We start from the raw sequence: 13,964 nt of genomic DNA on the forward strand, positions 1-13,964 counted from the left end.
CGTCAAGGTGTTCTATATTATTTTTGACTATTGAGAAGGGTGTTGTTTCCCTAATTTCTTTCTCAGCCTGTTTATCCTTTGTGAACAGAAAGGCCATTGACTTGTTTGAGTTAATTTTATATCCAGCTACTTCATTGAAGCTGTTTATCAGGCTTAGGAGTTCTCTGGTGGAAATACTTCCCCCTTTCTACATGAAGGACTTGAATCAACCAGGAAGTTTGTCATCAAATTTGATGTAATAATTTGACAGATAGAAATAAGGTAATTACAGGGGTCAGACCTCCCCAAATTGGAAGAAGCATTAAGTGCAAACATAATACCCTGTCTTTAGTTTATCATCCACTTATATTTGTACTATTTTAATGTTAACTTTTCTTTTTGTTTTACATATAACTTATTATTTATAATCTACCATTTACTTATTTATTTATAATGTATGTGTATTTGTATTTTAAGCCATTTATTTATAAGTATATGAGTTATTTGTCTTCACTCTCATCCAGAAGAGGTAAACATATCCCATTACAGATGGGTGTGAGTCACCATGTGGTTGCTGAGAATTGAACTTAGGACCTCTGGAACAGCAGCCAGTGCTTTAGCCATTGAGTCATCTCTGTACCTCCATGTATTTGTGCTTTAACTGCTTAATCACTTTATATGCTATAACTTAAACTTTATTGAAAAGGGCTTTTAAGCATGACCTTTTTTGAAAACCTAATGTACAATATTCTATCTACTGCTTTTCAAATTTCTAACATGTATACTTTCTTTCTCACAATTTCTTCTTGTTCCATTTCCTATTTAGCACCCTATTTAAATATTCATACCTTTGAACATTACTTTAACCATGGCAAAAAATCAAAACGAATAACCAGAATAAGACAAAAATCTACAAATAATATTTTTTTCCAAACTGTACTTTAGTATCCCAGTCTCCAAACCTTTAGGGGACATGGGTGAACTGTTCAACTATCTTTTTTTGTGGCTGATATTGGGGCTGTTTTCTAACTATTGCAATTTCTATAGTCAGCTTTTCCTGAACATAAATCCAAGTGCAGACAGCTCACATGGAGTAAAACAAGCAACTAAAGAGATAAGGGGGAGAAATGCAAACTGGAGGACACATACACTCTAAGGGATGTCTAAAATTTAACAAAGAGAAATGTGTGAGGAGACATCCAACAGTGACAGTGTCCCAAACCATCAAGCTCTCAATATTGGAAAACAAGGTTGATGTGGTAGTTGAAATGCCAGAATGATCAGTTTTACTTCTAAAAATGATTAATGGCCAAAGGATAATAAAATAAACACATAAGGAATTTACTTTAGTAACTATACAAGAAAGTTATACAATCAGTTCAAGACCTAGACAAGAAAGTTACCGAAGGAATAAAAATAAGAAACTTGGAGGGAAAATTTAAAATCATGAAGGAAACATTCTGCAAAGAACTGGAGACCCTGAAAAAGAACCAAAAAAGAAAAAAAAATCTCTGGAAATGAAAGAATCAATAAATCTGGAAAAGAAAGCATCTTTAAGGTAAGGTAGACTCTGTGTAAATTAGAAAGAAAAGATTGAGGGTAGAAGTGTTTAAGGAGCAATGCTGGGTGGGAAGATAGGGAGATGCCATAAGGAAACTTGTTACTTTGAATGCTAATTTAAAAAATAAAACAAACTTTTTCAGGAAGAACTTCAGAAACAACACTGAAAAAGGTTGCTGTGATTAAATACTTAAGTCTTAAATATAAAGCTAAGGACCCAAGATACAGTGAAATGCATTATTAAGAATTAAGAATAACAGTTCTCTTCAAATGACATTAATTATGAGATACAAATATTGATGACTCCACAGACCTTCTTCTTCTTCCCTTTCCTGATATATTTCTTATAGACAATATCGCTATGTTCTCTTGGGGTTTGTATACTGAAGTCTTAACGCCAGGCTAGATGACACTACAAAATGTAGCCTTGGGAAGAAATCCAGTTTTAAATGAACTTGAGAGCTTATGCTCCTATGTTGGTGATCAGCTTATTTACAAAATAGAAGACATCAGAGGTAGCTCCCAGGACCACAAGTAGAACATGATATACAATATGAGATTACAGTAGAAAACCAAGAAAACTATACCTCCCCAGAACTTCTAGTACCTCTAGGACTATGAGGTTGAAGTTGTGCTATAGAGTCTTTTCTGCTTCTAGCCTTTTTGATACAACCATCCTGAGGTAACTGAGACAGAATGCCTGTACCATCTTATCACTGAAGATAAACATTCCCTTTTCAAAGTTTTTCCAGGAATACCACATGTCTATGTTTGGGTGCTGCTAAGTTTTCTCTCATGGTCATATCATATAATCATAGGAGTTATCATAGGAGCTTCTCCTTCATACACTTCTATCAAAGATCTGTACATTGGTGTTTGTTGAGGGGGAGTTAATGAAAAACCAGAGTATGTCTTCTCTGGCAGGGCTGAAGAACAGCAATAATACCTCTGGAGATTTATGAACTCTGGTTTAACATGCTTATTTTAGAGAAACTGATTTCATTTATTTTTGGCTTATATTTTAATTAATGCATCATTTAAATTGGTGTTTGAGGTGTGGTTGAGAAAAAGATAGGCCAGATTATCTCCATACACAGTATTTGTTATTAAAATAACATTCCATTAAAAAAACAAGAGGAAATATTAGAGTGTGAATCCTTGGAAAGGTAGGTGTAATAGTGTTGTGGATAGCCCTGGTGCTGTCTGTATTTTGATGCTAATTCAACTTCCCCAAGAGGAACTGACTGGAATGAGGAGTGAATCACATACTTGGGATGTCATGTGACCCTTCTAATGAATAAAGAAACCAATCACTGGGCAAGTAGGTGGGACTTCTGGGGTGGACAGAGGGACAGTGGAGGAGAAGAGAGTGGGTGGGAGGACTGGAGATGAGACAAAAATATAGATAGAGGGAACCTCGTTTCAGGTGGTGGATCCATTTGGATGTGCTTCCAGAGGATTTAACTTAGAATGGCTTGTAAATTATGTTAGTTGTACGCAGTGATTGAGTTCCCAATGATTCTGAACTATGTTTATGTAGTGTTTTTCTTCACTCAGAGAGAAAGGTAAAGTGGCAGAGCGTGGGTTTGCAAGAAGTGCACCCAAAAGTCTGTGGGAATTGGCCTGGTAATGACCCACTGAAGAAGTATTAAAAAAGTATAGCAAAGTAAAAACAAAATTCGAGGCTTTTGGACCCAGGCTTGGGAGTGTTGCCTTTGTGGCTTAGTGCTCCAGGTACTGGTCATAAAACAGATAGCGACATTCCTCCACCTACCCGCTTCCTGGGTTCAATTCAAAGAATGGCACCCTGACCATTACTGGAACCTGCAATGCAAATGTGCTATCTTTAGGGGCTCTTAGATTGTTAGGGGCTCTTAGAAACTGTCTTGAGAGATAACCTGACACTTGTGACTTTATACTTCCTTGTGACTCTTAACTGGTATTTTTGGTATTTTCCAACAACGCCCTCCCCACCTCCATGAATTGTGGTTTCTTCCTTTAAATACCCACTTATACAGCTACTCAGGGCGCCATGGTCCTCTACCCCTGCGTGGTGTATGACCATGGGCCCGAGAACGCTCTCGAATAAAAATCCTCTTGCAGTTGCAGCAAGACCGTTTCTTGTGGGTGATTTTGGGGTGTCGCCTCTCCTGAGTCAGAACGTGAGGGAGTCCTCACGTTGTGGGTCTTTCACCACCAGTGGGAACTTAGTGAGCTGGGTGGAGAGATTTCAGAGCTCTGAGTCAGAGAGTCTCCACAAGATGAGAACAGGCTGGCCATGCCTGCCAGTGCCTGGCCAGCCAGCCCTCCAGGCCCTGCCAGCATAGCATGGATTGTACTTTTTAATATTTTACATAACACAATAGAGTTTTAGATTGACTGAAGAATAACATAGAAGAAATAGCATTCTGTCATGGAAATGGAAATGACCTAGGAATGCTGGCAGCTTTGACTTCATCTCCATTCCAGTATGAGCCATTTCCCTGACTTTTAGCTATTGCTTTTATCTCTGCATTTTTTTGTATCATAATCTATTACAAATAATTAACACTAGGTCTACCACATTGGGGCATAAGAAAGCATATATCATAGCCAAATATTCAACTAAGGTGTGCCAGCTATATTAATAAACTAGCAAATTAGGTTTGAATGAAATACTAAATATCCTTTCTAATTATCTTCACAAAATAGTAGAACACTGTATATATTTTCTTATTGGCAGCAATTTTCAAGAGAAAGTTTGACGTTATGCAAGAACCATTCATAGACAGATGTGGTAAAAACAAAATGTTTTTCTCATGATAGTGGTTTAGGGCATAGAAGGAAGGTGGATTTGACTACAAAGAGAGGGCTTATGAAGAGTTAAAGGAATTTAGTTGGCAGCGATGGTCTGCTGAATCCAGTTCACATACTTGCACACCTTGGTGTAGACACCAGGTTTTCCTCTCTGAGCACAGCCATAACCCCAGGAAACAACACCCTGGAGTTGTCCATTGCAGACTACGGGGCCACCAGAGTCACCCTGAATAACAAAGAAAAGGTAAGATAATAAGCGTTCTCACATATGTCTAAGCGGATTCCAAGTTGTTACTTGATTATCTCGGGCCACTTTTGTAGGTTCTCTGTGAAATTACTTCTTTACATCTGTATCCTGAAGCTGCAGTCTCCTTGTATGCCACTGTTCTTTATCTTTCTTACAGACCTACACCTTTCTTTAGTCAATCTATCAACCTACAAATGTGTGAGAACTGGGGAGATTGAATACTTTTTCAAATGTTCTGCTCTTCTTTCAAAGGTAAAGTCTATAATAAAGCTTTTGAGGTACACGGTCAGATAAAATGTTTGTAGTAATTTCTGTATATCTTTTTTTACATTTAGTTCTAGTAATCAATATAATAGAGAGAATTAAATTTTTATGCCAAATCAACTCTTACCAATAGTCTAAGAGATGGTTAATGTCATCTCTCCATCTTTTTTTTTTTCAAAGATGCAGAAGTAAGGGAGGAGGGAGAATGAATAAGAGGGAGCACCACCACAAATAAACCCACCTGGCAGGAGTCCTTTCCGCCCTCCAGGAAGCCCAGACAGAACATGTTGCTAGTGATCTTGCCTGGGTAAGAACTTGTGCAAGAACTGTCAGAGAGGACAGGAGCATCCAGACACTGAAGCAGTGAAGGGTAGTTGGCTGTCAAGCACAAGAATGAAAATAGATTATCCATGGTTTTTGGAAACAACTTTCCCAGCCTTCTGCCTCTTTCTTAACACCTACTCTGTCTTTAAATTCCCCAGTGACTTATAATTTCAGAGAACATTTTTGAGAAAGTAACTTTATTCAATTCACAACATTTTTTTTTTTAAAAATATCAGGTGCGAGCATTGGTGTCCACCGCTTTTAACAAGTGTATACTTAAAGGAACACCAAAATCTTTAGCCGCTATTTACTTACTACCCCCATTTCAGTTAAATGCTTTTGAGTTTTTTTTTCCACAGTTCATTTTTGCTGTGTCTACTGTATGATGTGGGCAGAAGTTTTCTCTCCACTCTAATTTATGCATGTTAACACTGCCTGCATATGCCTCTCTCCTTAGAGAAACTTCCCTTGAGTGAGAATTTGGACCACCTTGCCCCCAACATGCTTTTCATCTCTAGTCTTCTCACACTTGGTAATCAAGTCCCAGTGGTACTTACTGCCAGAGCTCAGGGTGTTGCCCCAGCCAGACACAAGACACCTAGTACCAGCTGATGGACAAGATCTTGGCAGAGCGACAGTGGACACTCGAGAGTTGAGGGTGGCAGCTGTCTTCAGCTTAATCAACATGATATCATTGTCAAAGGTGTTTGCATTATAGTTGGGGTGGCGGATGATTTTAGCTGCATCAATGAATTGCTCACCACCCTCAAGGACATCAATGTTGTGTTCTCCCAGGCGCACCTGAATTCGGCTGGATATAAGGATTAGCAGTTTTTAAGATATCCAACTTCAATCTTTCCCTTCCCCCAATTTTCCAATCATGCAAATAAACACAAATATTCATATAGGTGACTTTATATCCTAGGTAGGTGTGCACTCCCTTCCTGCTTGTAGGTCAAAAAATTCCTTGGAATTATTTCCGTCCTCATTAGTACAGACTCACAGTTCATTATATATTAAAATACAAGATATAAGATGGGAAGAAGCATTCTTACTAAGTAGTTGGAGATGAAGAGCAGATTGGTTGGTGTTTGCTATTTTTCCAATTGTAATTCTTCAAGACTTTAGATATATAAGATATACAAGAATTTAAGATATTAGGATAAATAAACAGTGGGATAAAACAAAATGTCAGAAAAGAAGTGCTGGGATTAAAGGTGTGTACCACCACGCTTGGCTGAAAAGCAGTGCAATGTTATAGGACAGAGTTATGTATGCTTGTTTTTCATAATGTACTTAGAATATAGTGTTTTATCTTTACATGCCCATTTCCCTTTGTTAAAGCTATATGGTGATTCACAATCTGAATCTATTCTAAGACATCCTTAAACAATGATGGTTCCCTTCTGGGTCTTTACTATCATCACCTAGAAAGATAGTAATGAATCCTGGAACAACACTCCACAAAAATGTCCCTCAGTAGGTCACATAATTGTTGAGATAGAATCAAGTTCTTGATATCTGATTTTTTTAAAAATTTACTTTTAATTATATACACACATACAAGTCTGTGTGTGGGTATGTTCATGTATGAATGCAGATGCCCAGTGGAGTCCAGAAGAAGGTATAAGATCCCATGACACTAGGGTTACAGGTAGTTGTGAACCATTAGATGTTGTTGCTGAGAATCAAACCCAGGCCTTCCAGAAGAGCAGCAAGTGCTCTCAACAACTGATCCACCTCTACAATCCAGTATATGGATGTTTTAAATATCCTGTATAACTGTGCACATTTCCTAATTGTATTTTGATAAGACCAAAGGACAATGGATTTAGAGCATGGAAATGTGAATATTGGTCACTTACGATTTGTAGCAGTGAGCGGCTGAAACAACCCACTGGGAATTGATGAGTGAGCCTCCACAAAAATGGTAGCCACTGTTCAGAGACACCTGGTAGGGGAGAGCATTCCTCTGGCAGGTGTAGCCTCCAACAATTTTGTCATCATCATCATCCAGGGGGAGAGCAACTGTGAAGAAAGTCAGCCAGAGATGCCTGATTGTGACTATTTGAGGACATAAGGGACACTTTATAACACAATCTGCTGAGAAGCCATGCAAATGGATAGCTTTGCATTAATCTTGACAGGTGATAAGTTGTTGTCATGACATGTTTATCTCCATAAGCAAAGAAGAAAAACTTAAGGAGCAAGCTGAAAGTATTCTCACTTTAGAGAAAAAATATTTAATGTTTTTATTCTGATTATCTCTCTTATTGCTTGTAACTGAAGTTTTTATAAACAATTTCACCAAGCATTACAAGATTTCCCTTACTAACCTTTTCATTTAAGCTAACAACCTTTGCAACATGGGCTCCTGCATTGTGTAGTAGGTTTCTTAGAGTTCTAAGGTCTTACATTATTCTTTCTGAACTAAGACATTTTATTAGCTAAGATATTTCTGGAAGTATTGAGAGATATGTCTAATTTATACTTGCTGAGTTCTGGAAAACTCATATTACCTTTCAGTACTACAATTTTAATTGCATCCTTGCATTTTGTCTCAGACCTGTAGTTCCCACTCCACTGCTTTGGTGGATGAGGCAAAATGATGGCAAACTTAAGATCTCTCTGGGCTATAGAATGTGCTGAGTGGTAGCTTGGACAATTTAGCAAGACTCATTATGAAAATTAAAAATAAGACAGGGATCATATGGGCTGGAGAGATGGCTCAGTGGAAAGAGCACTGACTGGTCTTCCAGAGGTCCTGAGTTCAACCCCCAGCAACCACATAGTGGCTCACAACCATCTGTAATGGGATCTGATGCCCTCTTCTGGTGTGTCAGAAGGTTGGACAGTGTACTCACATACATTTAATAAATAAATTTATATAAAAAATAAGGATTATATATGTTGGAATTGGTGAATATTTTCCTGGTATTCACTAAGTCTTGAGTTTAATCCAAAACACCTTCCTTATACTTGGATCCTTGGGGGTTTCCAGAGATTGAACCACCAACCAAAGAGCAAAGATGGTTAACTCTTAGTGACTTATTCATTAGAGGTACTCACCAGCAGCTCCGAGGAAGGCAAGGAAGATTAAGGTCTTCATGGTTGCTCACTGGGACTAGAGCAGTCAATAGGACGAAGGCTTTCCTCCACAGCTATTTATACCTTCATGTCTTGTTGACACCCATGGCCATGGGTGCCAGAAAAGTTCTTTCATTGGAAACTCAGAAATCTAAATTTAGAATTCAATTCGGTGATAGATGGAAGATAATTGCAGGACAAAACTCTAAAGGGTGTGGGAATGGAAGAAACAAACTCACCTGGTGGGGACTGTCCTCCATAGTAGGAAAACAAGTTTGTAAATTCACAAGGCAAAGCTTCAGGTTTTCAGGTTCTCAGATAAAAGTCTTAGGTACTCTAACATTCCAGATGTAAGACTTTTTATAAAGGACTCACTGGAACTCTGGTCTTTCACCTGACAATGTCTATTTTGTAATTATTAAAAATGTATAACTTTTCCTAGGGCCCTACTAGTAGTACTCTACATCCCCATTAAGACTCCATTGCTAATGTAAAAGACCCTCTCTTTCAAGGAAAGGAAAACTTTTCATTAATGAAAGCAGTCACTGGGGACAGAGGGTGGGAGGGACCTGGGTAGGAGAGAGGACAGGGAAGGGAAGGGGAGAATATGATCAGGTATTGGGGGTAATAGAACTGAAGCCCTGAGGGCCATCAGGAAGAATGGAAACAGGCAACGTCGGGAGGTAGGATGTAGGGGTCCCTCTAGAATGTACAGGAGACCCTACCCGGGAGGTGAGAGACTCCTAGGACTCAAAGAGAGGGACCTTAGATGAGAATCCCGACAGTGGGCAGAGGGAACTTGCAGAGTCCACATCCAGTAGAAAGACAGGACATCAAATGAGGGATGGGGCTGCCATCCCATAGTCAAAAACCCTGACCCAGAATTGTTCCTGTTCGAAAGAGCTGCAGGGACAAAAAATGGAGAAGAGCATGAGAGAAAGGAGGTCCAGTGAAAGGCCCAAATTAGGATCAAGTTCAAGGGGAGGCCTGGGACCCTGAAACTGTTACTGATGCTGTGGTGTGCTTACAGACAGGAGCCTAGCATGACTGCTCTCTGAGAGGCCCAACAAGCAGCTGAAAGAGTCAGATGCAGATACTAGCACCCAACCAGTGAACAGAAGCCTGGGACCCCTGTGGTTGGCTTGGGAAAAAGCTGGAAGAAGCTGAGGAGAGGGCAGCTCCATGGGAAGACCAGCAGTCTCAACTGACCTGGAACCCCGAGATCTCTCAGACACTGAGTCATCAACCAGGCAGCATGCACCAGCTGATATGAGACCCTGTATACATATAGAGTAAAGGACTCTCTGGTCTGGCCTCAGTGAGAGAAGATGCACCTAACCCCCTAGAGACTTGGGCCCCAGGGAGTGGGGAGGTCTGGTGTAGGGGTGGAGTTGGGAACATACTCTTGGAGATAGGGGGGAGGAGGTATGGGATGGGGAGTGGTTGGGGGGCAGACTGGGAGGGGTGAAGTCTGGACTGTAGAAAAGAATTAAAAAATAATTAAAAAATGGTAAAGTTAAAGGTGAGAAGTTGTGTGTGTTTATCTAGAGTTTGTTCTAATCTAGGATATGGTGGTTCCCTTTTCTGTGCTTCCTTTGCCCGTGTTTCCAATTGACTTCAGTCCATGGATACATGAACCAAAATTATTTTTAAACTTACTGAAATTCATAATGTTAACATAACTAATGTCATAGCATATCATTGATTTCTTCCATTTTATTCCTATTACATTTTATGACTCATTGTTGTTTCAATCTCTTAATGTTTTTTATTTGTAAAATAAAATTGTAAATTTTATCATAAGGATTTATAGGAAAACATATATATGTATATAAACACGTATATAGGAAAACATATATCTGTATATAAACATATATATGTATATAAACATGTATAAACATAGAAAAAGCTTATATTAATTTAGTGCTCCCTCCTAAGAAGATTGATTTGATATACCTATTTTAATTCCCAGGTTTCAGATGAAAACTTCAGGAACCAAATGTGTAAATTTCAAGGCAGTCTCCTAGCAGAATTATGCAGCATTATATATTAAACATAAGGAACACAGAATGAACTACCAAGTTAAGTGAATATTATGGAATTCATAGATTTTTCAATAATTGCATTTTTTAAGCAGAAATTATAAGAATTAATGGAAGAGTCAAGTATTAAGAGTTAGGCAAGATTTTCTCCTATGCAGTATTTGGAGTTGAACCCAGGGCCTCACCATGCTAGACCAGAAAGTTCATGTTCTATCACTAAGCTAAGCTAAGCTAATCTACAAGACCCTTTCCACTTTTGCTTAAGACAGAGTCTTACTATGTACCCCTGGAACTGGCCTAGAGCTGGTCTTTATATAGACTAGCTGCCCTTAAAGTCATTGGTGTCTGCCTGCCTTATTTTCCTGGGTGCTGGGATAAAAGGCATGTACCATTTTTCCTGTCACTTCCATCCTTTATAAATGTTTATTTTGAGACAGTTTTTAAATTTCCCAGGTTAGATTCAAACTCACAATCCCAGGATGAATGGGATTAGAGATATGCACTACCATGTCTGGTTAGAGGGATTCTTCATACAAAGTAACTCTCTAGCTAAAGACAATAGTCAGATTCTCTACCTATCTAAAAATCTCAACTCAAATACCAGGATGTTATTTTTAAATGTTTAAAATGTCATTCTTGAGGACTTGTTCTAAAATTTTGCTGTTACCAAGACAACTTAGTTGGGATGGCGAATCTTCATTATCAACATGATGTTTAGAATTATCTAGGAATTTGAAGGGTTACAATACTGGCACTGTGTATGAGGTCATTTCCAGAGACAGTTAACTGATAGGGAAAACCCTACTTGAATGTAGTTGGTGCCATTGCTAGGTTGGAGGCCCAAGATGACAGACGTGAAGAAAGGAGAGAGTCAGTGCAGTGCCTGGGTTCTCCTCTTCAGCTTCCTGACTTGCAATAATGGCTCCTCTCTGTTACGCATTTCTTCACATGATGAAAAGAACATTTTAAGCCATGAGCTATTACACTTTCATTTTTTTTTTTTTTAGTTCACCGTTTTTATTCAGATGCAAGGCAAATTTTCAGTTCCAGCAGGCGTCCATAGAGTCTCTCATCCTGACCTTGTAACTGACCCCTGGCTGTGAATAGGGAAGCAGAGCTGAGTAAGTGTATTTTAAACAGCATGTTCCATTGTGCCATTAGATATGGCTGCAAAATGCATGCGCTACTTAGATAACCCAGACACAACTGATCTCCTTCAAAACAGCCCTAATTAGCAATCTTTCTTTTTTTTTTTTTCTTTTTTTTTTTTTTATTAGGTATTTTCCTCGTTTACACTTTCATTTCTTAATGTGTCTGTGTTTGATACTTTGGTCACTGTGACGAAGTAATATATTATATATAATATGTGAAAAAGAGATTCTCAACTTTGACACTATTGACATTTAGAGCCTCTTAAGTCTTTGTGATAGGAAACTCCTGTGTTTACCAGAATCTTGATATAGAAAGAGCACTACCTCTTTCTTGCATTTGTGACAACCAATGCCAAGTTTTCAAGTGTCCTCTCTAAGCAATACTCTTCCAACTTGTCTTAGTCAGGGCTTCTAGTTCTGCACAAACATCATGACCAAGAAGCAAGTTGGGGAGAAAAGGGTTTATTCAGCTTACACTTCCACATTGCTTTTCATCACCAAAGGAAGTCAGAACTGGAACTCAAGCAAGATCAGGAAACAGGAGCTGATGCAGAGGCCATGGAGGACTACAAGCCCAGGGATGGCACCACCCACAATGGGCCCTCCCACCCTTGATTACTAATTGAAAAAAATGCCTCACAGCTGGATTTCATGGAGGCATTTCCTCAAGGGAGGTTCCTTTTTCTGTGATAACTCCAGCTTGTGTCCAGTTGACACACAAAACCAGCCAGTACAACTGATCCCTTATCAACTTGACACACAAACTCATCATTATTAAGCTTCAACTCTTACTTTCTTATTCATTCCCAAGATCTGAATAGTTTTAAAAGTCCCACAATCTTTACAAATTCTTACATATTAAAATTTCAATCCCTTTAAAATATCCAGTCTCTTTTGAAATTCAATGTATTTTTACAATTCAAAGTCTCTTAATTGTGAGCTCCATTAAAATACTTTCTTGGTTCAAGAGGGAAAAATATCAGGGCACAGCACAAGCAAAATCAAACTCGAACAATCCAATGTTTGGGATCCACTCATGATCTTTTGGGTTCCTCCAAGGGCTTGGGTCACTTCTCCAGCTCTGCTCTTTAGAGCAAGCATCTTGTGTCTTCTAGGCTCCAGCAGCCTATACTGTACTGATGCTATTGTTCTTGGTGGTCATCTCATGGTACTGACATCTCCAAAACATTGCTGTCTTCTGCTGCAACTGGGCTACACTTTGACAAATAGCCTATCATGTGCTCTTTTCATGGTGCTAAGCCTCAACTTCTCTTCATGACCCTTTCAGTCCTGGGCCTTCAACTGCCAGTGAGGCTGTACCTTCACCAATGGCCTCTTCTGGCTTTGTTGTGCCCTGAGGCCATAGGAAACGCAGATGAGCACAAGAATTTTGAATTCCACTGCAACTGGAAAAAGAGTCTTTTATTGTTTCTAGTTCGAACTTGGATCGCTCATCTAACACTCACTGCATGAATGCTGGCAAGCGACCCTGAGTCCAGAAAACATTGGGTTTATATACAGGATAGTTAGGTATAGTGTGAAAGGGGAGTAGAGGGCTGTACTCATTTGGTGGAATAGTACTGAAGCAGGAGGGAGGGTTAATGGGCGTCTGTTCAGAAACTAATTTTATGGCTAGCCATAACTGTCTGTGACTTGACCTCTGTTTACTTTATTTCCTCCATGGTCTCCCTTGAGCTTGTTATTTCTCTAAGGTCTCAAGGACATAAACCTGGAGTTCTGCTGCTAATCAGCAGGAGTGTTGGGTTTTGGAGACACAAAGGTGGGATGTCTTCTCAGAATGTCCTCATTAAGTGCCATTCTAAGGCTAGGGGAAGGGGAGGGAGCCCCGGGCTGCTGAAGGAAGATGCAGCACAGAAACCAGCTGTTTGCATACCCATACCATGTTTTTACCAAGGGCTGGAGGGAGGATGGGAGCTTCTGGAGTGGGGAAGAGGGGTGCAGGGAATGCAGAGGCAAACTGTCTGTTCACAACACTGATGTCTCTCTAGTATCAGTAATTCGGGGTTACAACCGCTTCTCACAGTGCCAAGCATCAGCTGCTACTCCTTCATGTTTCAAAACCAGTGCCACTTGGATGACTCTTGTACATTACCAAGTCTAACTGCCAACACAAGGTCTGTCTCTGGATCAGAGCTTCTCTGTGCTCTCAGAAAATACTTCCCAGAAGATTTCACCATAGTGATTCGGGTATCTTCTTAATCACTGCTAATTTCTTAGCTCCAGCTAATCAGCATCAATCATTCCAGTAATGCAAAGGTTTCACTGTAGTAGTTTTGGTATCTTGTTAATCACAGCTGATTCTTTAGCCCCAGCTAAAACCACAGAATCTTTACAATCAAAAAAGCAATGGCCCTGATAAGAGTCATTAATCTTCTCTCTGAAAATTTTTTCTCAATTTTTTTTTTTGATTTTTAATATTTTTATTACATATTTTCCTCAATTACATTTCCAATGCTATCCCAAAAGTCCCCCATAGCGCCCCCCACTTCCCTA

The 13,964-nt window shown here is 39.3% G+C and overlaps 1 protein-coding gene across 1 annotated transcript; it reads right to left on the reverse strand.

The window, feature by feature from the left end:
* Positions 1-4,313: 4,313 nt before the first annotated feature.
* Positions 4,314-8,311, reverse strand: LOC110296502 (cationic trypsin-3). Its single transcript, XM_021165207.1, has 5 exons — positions 8,240-8,311; positions 7,036-7,198; positions 5,728-5,981; positions 5,088-5,224; positions 4,314-4,561 (listed from the first exon to the last, which is right to left on the reverse strand). The coding sequence occupies exons 1-5, from the start codon at positions 8,277-8,279 to the stop codon at positions 4,412-4,414; spliced, it is 744 nt and encodes a 247-aa protein (XP_021020866.1). The 5' UTR covers positions 8,280-8,311; the 3' UTR covers positions 4,314-4,411.
* Between the last annotated feature and the right edge of the window lie 5,653 nt (positions 8,312-13,964).

Source organism: Mus caroli, chromosome 6 (assembly GCF_900094665.2).
Source record: "Mus caroli chromosome 6, CAROLI_EIJ_v1.1, whole genome shotgun sequence".
Taxonomy (NCBI): Eukaryota; Metazoa; Chordata; class Mammalia; order Rodentia; family Muridae; genus Mus; species Mus caroli.